At 36.0% G+C, this 13,756-nt stretch overlaps 1 protein-coding gene across 2 annotated transcripts; it reads left to right on the top strand.

The window, feature by feature from the left end:
- Positions 1–402: 402 nt before the first annotated feature.
- Positions 403–11,798, top strand: LOC107083781 (protein phosphatase 1L). Of its 2 annotated transcripts, XM_015373243.1 has the most exons (5): positions 403–1,038; positions 1,162–1,263; positions 6,770–6,944; positions 8,218–8,379; positions 10,341–11,798. In XM_015373243.1, the coding sequence occupies exons 1-5, from the start codon at positions 865–867 to the stop codon at positions 10,694–10,696; spliced, it is 969 nt and encodes a 322-aa protein (XP_015228729.1). In that variant the 5' UTR covers positions 403–864; the 3' UTR covers positions 10,697–11,798. The 2 variants fall into 2 exon arrangements, with proteins under 2 accessions (XP_015228729.1, XP_015228728.1); XM_015373242.1 differs by having other exon boundaries at positions 404–1,263.
- Positions 11,799–13,756: the final 1,958 nt, after the last annotated feature.

Genomic DNA, 13,756 nt, shown 5'->3' with positions numbered 1-13,756 from the left:
ATATAATATAATAATATTTTATTTCCATTAAACTGAAATAAAATAAAATAATCAGTTAACTTTTTTTTTCAGTGGCCCTAGTCGTCTTCCCTACATTGGTTATTGTCTGGCCACCCTTATAAATAATTTCTGGCTAATGAGCTGCAGTTGTTTCACATAAGGGATGACGTTACAGGGTTTTATCATTCTTATTATCTGCCTTTTGTTCAGGGTTTTTCTTGAGTTCGCAGCTGCGCACTCTGCAACGCAGTGAATTTATGGTAAAGTTCACTTTTGCAATAAGCGCTTCCTGTTCAGACTTTCAAAATAAGGGCATCCCCGCAAATCTTTGCACAGACCACATTGCACCTCTGTCAGATTGTTTTGTCTTATTTAATAAACAACCCATTTCCGGTTTTGTCCTTATTTCTCAAGAATGGAGGCGTGCGGGTAGAAAAGAAAATCTATTGATGTGGAGACTGAAAACACATTTAAGAAAAAAGGGGGTCAAGAGCGAAAAAAGGAGGACACTTCCAAGTCACAGCATTAAGACTCTAAAGTCGCTCTCCGTTTATGGTTTAACCCAGAAACTTTCAATAATGGGATGCGGGAGATCAGCTCAGCCCTCCAGCAGCTGTTCAGGGGGCCGAGGATAGGACCATCAGTGCTCTGCTGTTTCTCCTCCTTGAGTCTGGATGCGATCAGAGCTCAGATGCGTAAAGCTGGAGAGGGCAGCCCTCTGAGGAGCCTTTCCTAAAGTCTAAATCCGGCTTTTCTCCCTCATCGTGACACTAAATCGATCACTTTCCAGCTTCCAGAAGCGGATGGAGTGAACTGTGCCAAAAGAGGAGGGGGGTAGCAGAGACTGCAGCTCGGTTGCGTGTGATGATAGGAGACACAATGACGCTCCTGTCTCTTCTGGGTCGGATCATGCGCTATTTTCTCCTCAGGCCGGAGACGTTGTTCTTGTTGTGCATCAGTCTGGCGCTGTGGAGCTACTTCTTTCACACCGACGAGGTGAAAACCATCGTCAAGTCCAGCCGGGATGCCGTGAAGATGGTGAAGGGGAAAGTGGCGGAGATGATGCAGAATGAGCGCCTGGGAGGCCTCAGCGTCCTGGATGCGGAGTTCTCCAAGACGTGGGAGTTCAAGAATAATAACGTAGCCGTGTACTCCATACAGGGCAGGAGGGACCACATGGAGGACCGCTTCGAGGTGCTCACCGACATCACCAACAAGAGCCACCCGTCTATATTCGGGATATTCGACGGCCACGGCGGAGAGGTACTTCAGCACCACAGGCGCATTGGTTTTATTACAGCTGCTGCAGTGAGTTCATGCGGGCAGAGATACTGCGGCTATTAAAGTTCATTTAGAACAACACACATGCATGTGAAAAAAATAAAAATAAGTAATCATAATTGCACACTTAACATTTTAATGCGAATAGGGGGTTAAAAAAAATAATGAATTGCAAACCTTTATTCTCACACAGCTCAATTTAAATAGAATGTATTAACTGGTTCATTTTTTTTATTTGATTCATTTAAAATAATATCTCAGTTTTTATTCTGTATTAACATTATCTTGTAGGCTTGTTAACACATTCTCAATCAAGGGTGTAACTTTGTGATGAAAGTTGGTGGGGACCAGTGGCGGTTCTAGACCAAATGTTTCAGGGGGCCAGGAGGGGGCCAGCGTGTTTTCATGGGGGCAGAGAAAAGCATGAAATAAAAAACAGTGCAAGGGGTTTAAATATATTAAGATGGCTGCATGAAGTGAAACTTTTATTCAATTAGGTTTACGGTAATTAAAATTCTATGCCTTATTAGGTCAATATACATTCATAATTTAGGAATTTTTGACATAATTTAAGGTAAAATGACAGTTTTTTTTATAGAATCAGAATTAGAACTCAAGAAAAAATGATAAATTCCGCTGTAAAAATTTGAGCAATTTGTTTTGAAAAAACATTTAGCAGAAGAAAACTGGGATCCTACCTATCTCAATACCAGTGAAGCTATCACCTTATTGCTTTTAAATAATTAGAAAAAACAGAGTTTGTAAAGAAAAAAATTAAATAGATCCAAAGCACCTATCAGTAACTATGTCTGTTACAGCGCATATCATCATTAGAATTTATTTGAGTATTATGTCTTCAGTACAGGGACCATAACAGGACGTGATCTACAGGGGCACTGGTCCCCGTTGGTTCCTTTCTAGAACCACCCATGGTGGGGACACTTTAAGGGTGGTGGCTGATGATGGACTTACAGTTATTCGACACAAATGCTTCAATAGGGTTTAAATGTTCTAAAAATGAGTTAAAATATATATTTATGCTTTCCTATTGTTGAGAACACAAAAGAACAGAAATATATTGATATTTATGGATAGTTAGACATTAATTTATAGATAAAAGGAGGAACGGCTGTTTCCGATGCCAACAGCAATATATCATGCCTCCCTAGTATGTACACGATTTCAGTTTCATTCATTCATTCATCCATCAATCCATCTTTGGATTGATGGATTGATGGATGTTTTCCCTTTCATCTACATGAGTGATTATCCTTCTTCAAAAGTGGCTAAATCAAATGTAGAAAATTCTCCCACATATTGCTGAGAGCCAAAGTCTATGTATTGAAATTATTGGCGGGGACGTGTCCACATCAGTCCCTCAGAAAGTTACGCCTGTGCTCTTACTACATCTTGCGCTCTGGGAGTTGACTTGAAGCTAATAACAATGAGTTTTGTGTGCTGTGTGGGTTTCATTGTGTGCATGTGTGCTCTTGGTCCCTCATTCACTCCCTCTCCTGTCAAGGGTCAGTGTTTTCTCATGCTGAGCCTGACTACTTCTTGTCGCAGACACCATCTGTCACTGAGAGGTTGTAGTTTAAGACTTCTCAAACATTAAAACTATGAATTCTGTCAGCCTCGACATGTGCATATATATTTATATTGGCCTAAAATACATGTCGAGGCTGGCAGGAACTCTAGTTTTTACTTTTTTTTTTTTTTGCTGAAAAGGTTGCATTAAAAAAATAAGGGATATGGAATGCTATTTCACATTGATTAAAGAAAAAGCATGTCTACTCATGTTTTGTTGGATGAGAGGAAGGCTAAAATGCAGTCAGGACCTTGGGATGAGCTTGGTGGAGCATTAAGCATGCTGGAGGAACCAGCTAAGAGCAAAGACACCAATGGGGTTAAATGCTGAGGGAAGAGTGGAGAATGACGTTGATTTTAGGTGAGTTTATTTGGGATTTATGAACAACAGCACTGCAAAAATGATCAAGAGATGAATAAAATGAAGTGTATTTATCGTTAATTTGAGTAGGTAAATAAGATGATTTGCCAATGGAATTAGTATTTTTACTTTTGAAATAAGATAATTAGATAAAATGCTCTTGAAATAAGACAATGCAGTTATTTTTTCTTATTTAGAATTTAAATTGTCTTGTTCTATCGGCAAAGTGTCTCACTTACATTCTCAATTCAAGAACAAATGCACTAATTTTAAGAAAAAAATACTTACTTAGATTTCAGTATTTTGCAGTGAGTGGAGGAGAGCAAACAGGGACTGAGAAAAGGTAAATAATTAAAACGAAGGAAGCTGAAACCGTGTGTAGAACCTCAGGCAATGGTTTATTAAATCATTCATGCTTCATCTGATTTCATGTATAAACATCTATCTGATCTCGAAAGTTTTAGTTTCCTTTTTTTAGAAGAAACTTTCCCATCAAAGTTTTGCAGCTATCACAACTTATTTCTGTGTAGCTATGATACATCGACCAACTGATAAAAAGGGTAGGGGATAAGAGTTTCTCTTTAGCCCAAGAGTTTACAACTTTTACAATCCAGAGGATTATAAAAGTTTAGCAAGATAAAACTTGTTAAAAGGCCTTTTAAAAAAAATCAGCCTCTAACTTTGAAAAATATGTACAATAGGAAATGTGTCGTAATATTAAAGAAATTGTTTTTATTTTTATTTGGAGGTAATAAAATGATAATAAACTCTTGAAGAATTGAGGATAGGTATTTTCTAATAGAATGCTGATATTTGTGGAAAATAATAAAATATAAAATATTTTTCAGACTAATGACAAGGAAAATAGATCTAAAATCTAAAGTGTCATTCTGTTTTGTAAATTCAATGCAATTACTCCATAAAAAACCCCAGCAACGACTGATAAGATATATTTTTGTATTTTATGTATACTTAAAAACACTTGCTTCTCTTCATTCTAGCCAACATTATTAATGAAGTGTCCCGAGAGACCATTCTGGCTTCATAGCAACATGTTGCAGACAACAGCTTGTTTGTTGTGCATTTGTTGTACAGAAAAGCATATTTATTAATATCTACACTTTATATATGCTTTCAAAAAACAATTTAAAACCTTACTTTAAGAAATATTGAAAATGCACCCCTTTAAACAGTATTTTGTTTGGTTTCTAAGGAATTAAAGAGTCAGAAGCATGACGTTGACAAACTATGGCAACAAAATCAGGGTAGCTGGTGTTTACTTGTGTAGACCTCTTTGTTTATTTTAGTCCTCTAAAATAATATTTGTAGTTCTTATCAGTTCTACCCTCCCCACTATCATTCTGTCATTATGCCCTCTGTTGCTTAGTTTGTTTTCCTTTTTTTATGCACTTTCCTATATCCTTTCATTGTTTGTCCAACTTTTTCTCTATATATTTTTCCCTGTAATCCTTTTTTTAACATGAATATATGACTTTGCTTTGGATTTACAGTGAATGTACAAAGGTTTCTGTAAATGAAGTCATTCTGATGCAGAGCTATGGCCATATATGGACAGAATATACATCCCCTTGTGTTCCAGTCTTGAAAATAAGCAGAAGATATCTTAGACGTGTCTGTTTCTTTCTGTGTGGCTCGTTGAATGAGTTGGGGCCCTGAAAATGAAAGTCAGCACAAGCTGCTGCTGCTTTCAAGACTTGATTTACAGAGACTAATGCTGTGGAAACAGACTCATCTTTTTACAAGGCTTCTACATCAGAATTATACCTATACATTGAGAGAGGTGCAAAGACATTTTATTATAACAGTGATGTCAGCAAGAAACCCTGGCTACGCATGAGTCCACTTTTAATACTGCAGCTCCCATATTTCACATTGACTAATTAAATACAGCAGCAGTAAAATCTTTGGCTATTAAAGAGATTTGCTGCTACATTAATCCTGCAGTTTTTTTTCTGCTGTTTGCTGCAAATGGAAAACTGCACTTAAAGCTCTTTTACTCATCCCATCTCAAAGTGGGCCACTCTATCCAATTGGATTATGCGCATGTACCCCTTCAACAGGAAGGATGGCAAAGGGAGCGGTGCAGAGGGATGATTTCTCCCCCATTTTAAGGAGGATTTTGCTTTATCTGCCATTCCTGAATCTCTGGTAAATACCTCTCCTGCTCTTTGTACAGCGGTGCTGCAGCAGATTTACAATGTTACATGACAAACAGCGTTTTTGTATAGTTGTTAAAAATTAAATCTGTGCTTATCAATAAACGCTACATTGAGGAAAGCTTGTTGCTCTTTGAGCTTGACAAAAACAATGTTGAGAGGATGTTTTGATTGCTAACATTGTAGCTCCGCTAAATTTTGCCCTGACTAGTCAAGATAAGTTTTTATTCTGAAAGTGGAAAATGATTTAAGAATGGTGATGCATGTAATATGGTTGTTTGAATGGTTGTTAGAATCTGTGTAATGACTCAGAACAGAGGGACCCAATATTCAGACTAGACAGACAGTGAAATAACTTTTAAAAAGTTTATTTAAAACTGGCAGATCAGAGTAGCAGCAGCTAGGACCTCTGAGGAAGAAAACTCTGAAGAGTTTAGTGGTTAGTGATCATGTAAATCTACTGGAGGAAGATTATGAATGTGAGTCACTAACCTGGTTTACAAGTTAAGTCCATGCCCAGAGAATGAGCTAGAATCCAGCTGCTAGGCTGCCAACAAGATGCTGTGGGTGCTGCTCAGTGTCCCAGATGCTGCAGCACTGGAGAAACAAGCAGGAGTTCGAAGACTAGTCAGACAAAGAGATCAGAACAGGAACAGGCAGGCTCAGAGGTCCAGGAATCCAAAGCCCAGTCAGGCAAACAGATCAGAACAGGAACAGGCAGGCTTAGAGATCCAGGATTCCAAAGCCAGGTCAGGTAAACAAATCAGAACAAGAACAGGCAGGCTTAGAGATCCAGGGGTCTAAAGACAATTCAGGCAAAACTTTCAGATGGGAACAGGCAAGCTTAGTGGTTGAGAGGCAGAACAGGTCAGGATCAGAAAATCAGAAACATCAAGGTACTCTAAAAAAAACTCTCACCACTGGCTAGAGAGAACAATAATAATCTGCCGCTGATGACTGGATGCAAGCAGCTTAAATAGAGGCAGGAGCAGGTGGATAAGATGAGAGGTAATGAGAAACTGGGCAGAATTGGACAGGTGAATGAAATTAACAATTAATCCAGTCATCAGTGCAAAGATTGTGACAATCTATTGTCTTAGAAGAACTTGTCACATTGATACTAGCAGCTGAAAGCTTTTCTTTTGTGCAGGGAGAAATTGAGAGTCTAACATGGCAAGCTAGAGTATAAGCTAAACAAACTTCCTTCCTGTTTATGAATATTTTAAACACCTTAATGGCATTTCGGAAATAACAGACAGTCACTGTGGAAGTAGAACACCTCTGTGTGCTTTCATTTTCTTTTTATGTGTCTAATCACCACTGTGGGTCTGTTTGTGTTGCTCTGGCTTCCTGTCATCCCTAGGCTGCAGCTGACTATGCGAAGGCCCACCTGCCAGAGTCTCTGAGGCAGCAGCTGCAGGCCTTTGAGAGGGAGAAGAGGGAGAGCGCTGTGTCTTACGCCAGCATTCTGGAGCAGCGCATCCTGGCCGTGGATCGGGAGATGCTGGACAAGCTCTCCACAAACCATGATGAAGCAGGTCAGCGGGGTGGGGGGTGTTAAGAAGCGGATAAATGAACAGGGATGGAGAATAATAATAATAGTAATACTGATTACAATAAGTCCAGTTATACTGTTTATCAAGCCTTAAAGTAAACACACTAATGCTATTTTTTGTTTAGAAAAACATCATAATTATGCTGATGATAAGCCTTTATATGATCCACCTGAAAGCTAACTTATAACATTTTTCATTTTCTATTACATAATTGATAAACATGACATCATCGAATGGCCCAATTGCATAACGGTATACTACTGAACATTTATTTATGAGTCAGAGAAACAGCATCAAATAATCTGTTAGTGGGATGAAATTTACAATCTACTGCTTTAGAAATAGGTGTGCTCAAAGTTACAGTGAAAGTTTTTACTGTGATTGTAAACATCATGACAGAACAGGTAATATTAGTAGTCAGCATAAGCCCTGTAGCTCTAATCAAATAAATATAATATACATTTTGATCAAAACTGAACCTCAAAAAAAGACTTTTTAATGTGATGTTTGGTATCTGATTCTAAATCATATTTTAAAAGTATTTATATTCTTACATTTTTTCCCATATTGTGGTCACAATGTGTTTTATTTAGATATTTTTGTGACAGAACACAAAGTAGTGGATAAGTATATGTGCAATGTTTTAATTTTAAAATAATAAATAAATAATATAAATAAATAAATAAATAACTGGATCTTTTGGTTTACATGCAAAACACATCTTGTCATAGAAAAGTACTTTTCTATATATTTTTAAATAAGCAAACAGATTAAGTTTAAAAATAAGAATAAAAAAACAAGTGAAAAAAATTAAATTTTTTTCCTATTTTTGATTTTAAAAAATGTGAAAATCTTACATGCTTTTCCTTCTACTAAATATGCCCTATGTCTATGACATCAAATAAAAATGGATTAATCAGAAATGTGGTTGTAAACTGAAATGTGAGAAGATTAAGGGGAATGAAACCTTTTACAAAGTACTTCATTTGACTTTTAAATGGACAATCCAACTGACGGCCTTATTAAATCTAAATGTATTGGTTTTAATTAGAGTATTAAATCTAAATGTTATCTAAAACTATATTTGCATTTAGATTTTACTCTGTGTGCATCCACGGTAATTTAGACAAACACATATGTTTCCACTTAGTAGATTTAAACAAACACATTTTATACATTGTGATTGTTAAGGACAGAAGATGTGATTTTCAGCATATTTTGTTTTGTTGTTATTTCCCTTCCATTACCCATTCAGGTACAACATGCCTGATGGCGCTGCTGTCAGACAGAGAGCTCACTGTGGCCAACGTTGGAGACTCCCGCGGGGTGTTATGCGACAAAGATGGGAATGCTGTTGCATTGTCACATGACCACAAGCCATATCAACTTAAAGAGCGCAAGAGGATCAAGAGGGCAGGTATATGCTGAGACAGTACTGCAATGCATCCAAGATAATCAACTGCACCACCCGTCCCTCTGACTTTAGGAGTCTTTGCTGCCATCTGTAGGGAAAAGCCGACACAGCGTGCGGTTACACTGCATCAAAACCAGATACCACACCAGGGGTCTTGGATTCAGTCCTTGAGGTTTTGGTGTCCTGCCCCTTTTAGATGTATCTCTGCTTCCACACACATAGTTTTAAATGGAGTTTTTGCCTTCTCAGTATGACACCCAGTTTACCAGAGTCCCAATGATGTTATTTGATGCAGGTGTGTTGAAGAAGAAATACATCTAAACGGTGCAGGACACCAGACTGCAGGACTGGAATTGAAGAACGTTGCACTACACTAATACCTCACTGAAATATGTATTGCTCTATCTTGGAATATGTAATATTATTAGTTTTATTATGGACATAAAAAGTTCCTTGCAGTTAATCGCAAATTTTACAGCTAATTTTGTACACCTAGTATGTTTGATTTAAAATTGATTCTTAACTTACACCATGGCTACATTAATTCTGCAAGTTTATTGCTTTTTGGAGATATTTTTTCCTACAGATTAATATATTATGTATGTATAAAAGCTATGCTATGTATTATGTTATTTAAATGGGTTTTTAAACAGCTATACGCTCAATCTTAGTCATAGTCATTAATTTAATATTATGAGAGACAAAGAGTGAAAAAAACCAAAAATGAATATGAAAATAAATTAATAGACATATGAATACATAAAAAACATATATTATTGTATAAAAATAATTATATAAAAAAATGTATATATATATATATATATATATAAATAAATGAATAAATATATGGATATGTTTTGGTCATGGAAGAGGCTATTTAAGAAGATTTTTTTACTTTTATTTTTCTATTTTTTTCCACATATTTATTTGTGTATTTTCTTTTTTGTGTATTAAGAAATTTATTTATTTAATTTCTATATGCATTTGTTTCTACTTTTACTTTTTTCTTCCCACATTTATTTCTGAATTCTCCATATGTTGATGAGGCGGGTGGTTTTAACAATCGTCTTCAGCATGATTATTGAACTGGAAGAAGCAAACAGAAGCCTCCTCTCCATCTCCCCTGCCTCCTTGTAGGAACTGTTTGCTTCTGTGTGACTCTCCCAGTTTGCCAATCATGCTGAAGACAATGTTAGAACCACCCACCTCATTAACATATGGAGACAGAAATGCGGAAATACAGAAACTAATGTGGTAATAAATATATAAAAGTAGAAATAAATGAATGTAGACATAAATAAAAAAAAAAAAAGTAGAAATAAATAAATGAATAAATTAGGGCTGCAGCTAATGATTATTTTTTCAAATAATCAATTAATAATAGGATAGCCAAAGGTTCCTTAATTTTGCTGTAATTACTGCTGTACTGGCAAGTACAGTCTCTAAACTCCAGTTAACCGTTGGTTGATTACTAAATTATTTGAGGATTATTTTAATAATCGATTAATCATGATTAATCAAGATTAATCCGATTAATAGTTTCATCCATAGAATAAATGTATATATACATAAAAAGGAGACTTTATAATTTATATATGTATTTGTTTTATATTTATTTATACAATTATATGTGTATTTGTATTTATGTATTTAATTATGTTATGTTTATTTATTTATTTGTTCATTGTTATATTTTGATTATATATGAATTTATTTTTAGATTTATTCATTTATGCAGCCATTTGTGTGTATATATATATATATATATATATATGTTTTTTTATTTTTTATTTATTTTTTTTTATAGGGTTATATGTTTATTTTATATTCTTATATGTATTTATTTTCATATTTAATTTTTGTTCTGTCACTTTTATTTTTTGTTCTTGTCCCTCATACAATATTCATATCCCTTTTAGCAGATATCTAACTATATACAACCTTGCAAAAATGTTTGCTTGCAGGAGGCTTCATCAGTTTTAATGGATCCTGGAGAGTTCAGGGAATCCTGGCTATGTCGCGCTCCCTTGGCGACTACCCTCTCAAGAACCTCAACGTGGTCATTCCCGACCCAGATATAATGACCTTTGACCTGGACAAACTGCAGCCCGAGTTTATGATCCTAGCCTCTGATGGTCTCTGGGATGCTTTTAGTAACGAGGAAGCAGTGCGCTTTGTCCGCGAGCGCCTGGATGAGCCTCACTTTGGTGCCAAGAGTATTGTCCTCCAGTCGTTCTACCGCGGCTGCCCTGACAACATCACAGTTATGGTGGTGAAGTTTAAAAGTGGAGCTGGGGGGAGTAGTAAAGCTGGTGATTAGGTTGGGGGAGGAGTTTAAAGCTCACACTGTGATCAGAATAATTTTTTTCCTCCCTCATTTGGATGCAGCAGGAAGAGCTTTGATGAAAACAGGAAACCTGATTAGCGGAAACATGACAAGTCCACACACAAATGTCCTTACATATAAAAATAAAGCTATGTTTTATGTTCCTGGGTTCAAAAAAACAACATTTAAACATACTATAACTAACCTGTGTATGACTGACAGTTGTTTTAAAAAAGCAAGTACAGAACCACCACAGACACAAGGGATGTTCTCTTAACCAGCATATACCAGACTGTGACTGCATTTCTCCTGTTTACTTTAACTTACACATGAACGGTACAGCTCCACTGGAAGCTTTTTATGGGATGCTTTAAGGAAACTGTGTTACTTTGGAAAGGTGCTAAAAATGCAACTGCAAAACCACCATCTAGCTTGTGGCAATACGATGATGCTCTGAATTGTATGTATCTTTTTTTCTTGAACAGAAGTAATTTGTCAAATTCAGCAAGGCTGCAGTGGATCCAATATGTTTAACTAACTTCAGGCAATGCTCCACACAGATATAACCTTAGAGTATGTAAAAGCCGCCCCCTGCATACTTGAATGGTTTCTGTTAAGTGTCGGAAGTCACGCCCTTAGCATGCATTCAGCATGAATGCATTCCGAACTGCATGGATTCTAGAAAAAAAAAATCTTGATACCAGTAATAGGACATCAGACCACATATTACTCTAGATGTTACATGGCAGGTCCTGCATTTAAAGAACTCTTAAGAAGCACATGTTTCTACATCTGTAAGCTGTCTTGCAAAAAGGTATAAGGTCAAAACAATATAAAAAGGAAACTCAAGACTCTTTATTAGGAATTATGGATTTGCTAATTCATTTTTTTGTTTCTTTTTAAAGAAAAATACTTCTGTATGAAATATAACACAGTTAAAGACCAGTCTTTCATTTCTTTCATTATTATTGTATAAGTTTGTATTTCATTATTACATAATGCAAACTAACTTATACAACACTTGTTTTTGTGTGCCTGTCTTGTAAGAGGCATACAAATACATAATGATCAGACATCATCTTCCTCTGCACATCGAACAGACTGGTAAACCAGGCCTACATGGCTTTTCTATATATGTCAAGAAAGTGGTTCCAGCCTTGCAGCTTCAGGATTCCATGGAATCTATGCAAGTGCTGCTAAAATATTGCAGCAATGACTTGATATTGACGTCTCAAGATTCAATATGCAGACGCTCTGTCTGCGCCAATGAAGATTCATACACCTCGGCCGTTGGTTCAAGAGGCACCTGCCCCATTTCCCCATTTCAAAACTTTTCTCTCTATGATGTGATTTAATTGATTTTGTAATGCGCCTTGATATGACATGTTGTGAATTGGCACCATATAAATAAATGAATTAAATTGAGTTGAAGTACACTAATGAATATTTGATGGACAATTTGGACCATTTATATAGAATTGTGATGGTGGATATAGAAAATAGGCTACATTAAACCCTACGAATCCTACAAAGACATGATAAAAAACTGATAAAAAACAGGAAACCCTTCATTTTTGCATATTCAGCAGATCAACTTAGAATGGGTTTTTAGATATCCATATAATGCAGGTTAAAAAACGCTTTGACTGAAGCTTAGATGACCATAAATGTCTAACATTAGCCTTCTTACAACATACAAAAAAAAAAAAAAAAAAAAAAAAGGGTTGTCATGTGTCAGTTGCTGAACATTTTGGGCTGTTGCTTCTAGCTAATGTTAATGTTGCCCATTTTCCTGGAAGTGACCACTAAATTGCATTAGGAGCCAGCTGAGATCATTGCAAATTGATTTTTCTGTTAACACTCCTCTATGGAGCTGTTTCAAAGCTTTCTGTAGATCTTTTTTTCTATTTTTCCTTTGAAGAATGACACCTATTGAAATCTAATTGTATTAAATTAACCATTTTTGTTGATTTTTTGTTTGTTTGTTTAAACTCTGAACAGTTTATTTTTGAAGCCACCTTTCAAGTCTGCAGAAGATGGGTGGTAGGAGAAATTATGAGTAAAAGGCCAAGTTAATCTTCAATACACATATTCACAAAAAGGGTTCTTTATGGTAGTTATAACATGACATGTCAGCCAATAGCAGAACTAATATACATGTTAAAAGGTTTTGAAGTTTGTAAAACCTGATTTTGTACCTGAAATTAACATCTTTTCAATGTTATGGCATTAATCAACATTTTGTAACCCATTGCAGCAAGGCATGTGCTTTGACTTCTCCGTGTTAAAGAACAAAGTACTGTTCTTAAGATGTTTATCATAGGATGTTGGTTTTGAGCCAATGAGCAAACAAGTCTTTAAGTGCTGAAACAAATGAGAAGATGATTCATCGCAAACTCTTTGCCTCTGAAGGGAATGCTGCTGGTGATAAATCTGATACGCTGCTGAAGTAATACAGCTGACTTCACAGGCAGCAGCTACATGTCAGAGAAAGTTCCAGTAAACCACGCTTGATTTAGTACTGTTTTCACTTCAACTATTACCACTGTGTACTATGACCACGTTATCAGCCGAGGGCAAAGATTAAGAACTTTTTTCTTTTTTTATGATTATTTACCAGTTTACCTGATGCCTTATTTATTGAGTTTTTGGATGTTTCTGACAGATTGCTCAGATCAGCATACTGTATGTTTAATCTCTGTCCTTCTGTACCTCAGCAAACATTTACAATAAAAAGCATTTTACTCTGAAAATTTGAAATTAAGAGTTTTAAAACAATACTTTTTACGTAATATACACATTATTTGGCATTTTTATAATAACAGAAGCTTGAATTCTAAATTTTTACAGCTTATTTGTTTGTTTGTTTGTTTTATATCTTGAACGCAGCTCAGTTTGGCACCATCCCAGCTTTTTGGTTTTGAATAATTTGCAAAAGAGCTCACCAAATATGAAAATACAGGCAGTTGCTGTCAGATAAAGCTCTCAAGTTTTCCTCTTCATGACCTGTTCTGGAATTTAATTCAGATGTGTTCTTATTACAGTGTGGCTGAG

Source organism: Cyprinodon variegatus, unplaced genomic scaffold (assembly GCF_000732505.1).
Source record: "Cyprinodon variegatus isolate N-32 unplaced genomic scaffold, C_variegatus-1.0 Scaffold83, whole genome shotgun sequence".
Taxonomy (NCBI): Eukaryota; Metazoa; Chordata; class Actinopteri; order Cyprinodontiformes; family Cyprinodontidae; genus Cyprinodon; species Cyprinodon variegatus.
This window is presented reverse-complemented; position numbering and strand designations above follow the sequence as displayed.

What these genes read in the sequence shown, in the direction of transcription:
- LOC107083781 (XM_015373242.1), top strand. Translation starts at nt 865, where the DNA reads ATGATAGGAGACACAATGACGCTCCTGTCTCTTCTGGGTCGGATCATG. An exon ending in TCGACGGCCACGGCGGAGAG is followed by an intron (nt 1,264 to 6,769) that starts GTACTTCAGCAC and finishes TGTCATCCCTAG; the next exon opens with GCTGCAGCTGACTATGCGAA. An exon ending in CACAAACCATGATGAAGCAG is followed by an intron (nt 6,945 to 8,217) that starts GTCAGCGGGGTG and finishes TTACCCATTCAG; the next exon opens with GTACAACATGCCTGATGGCG.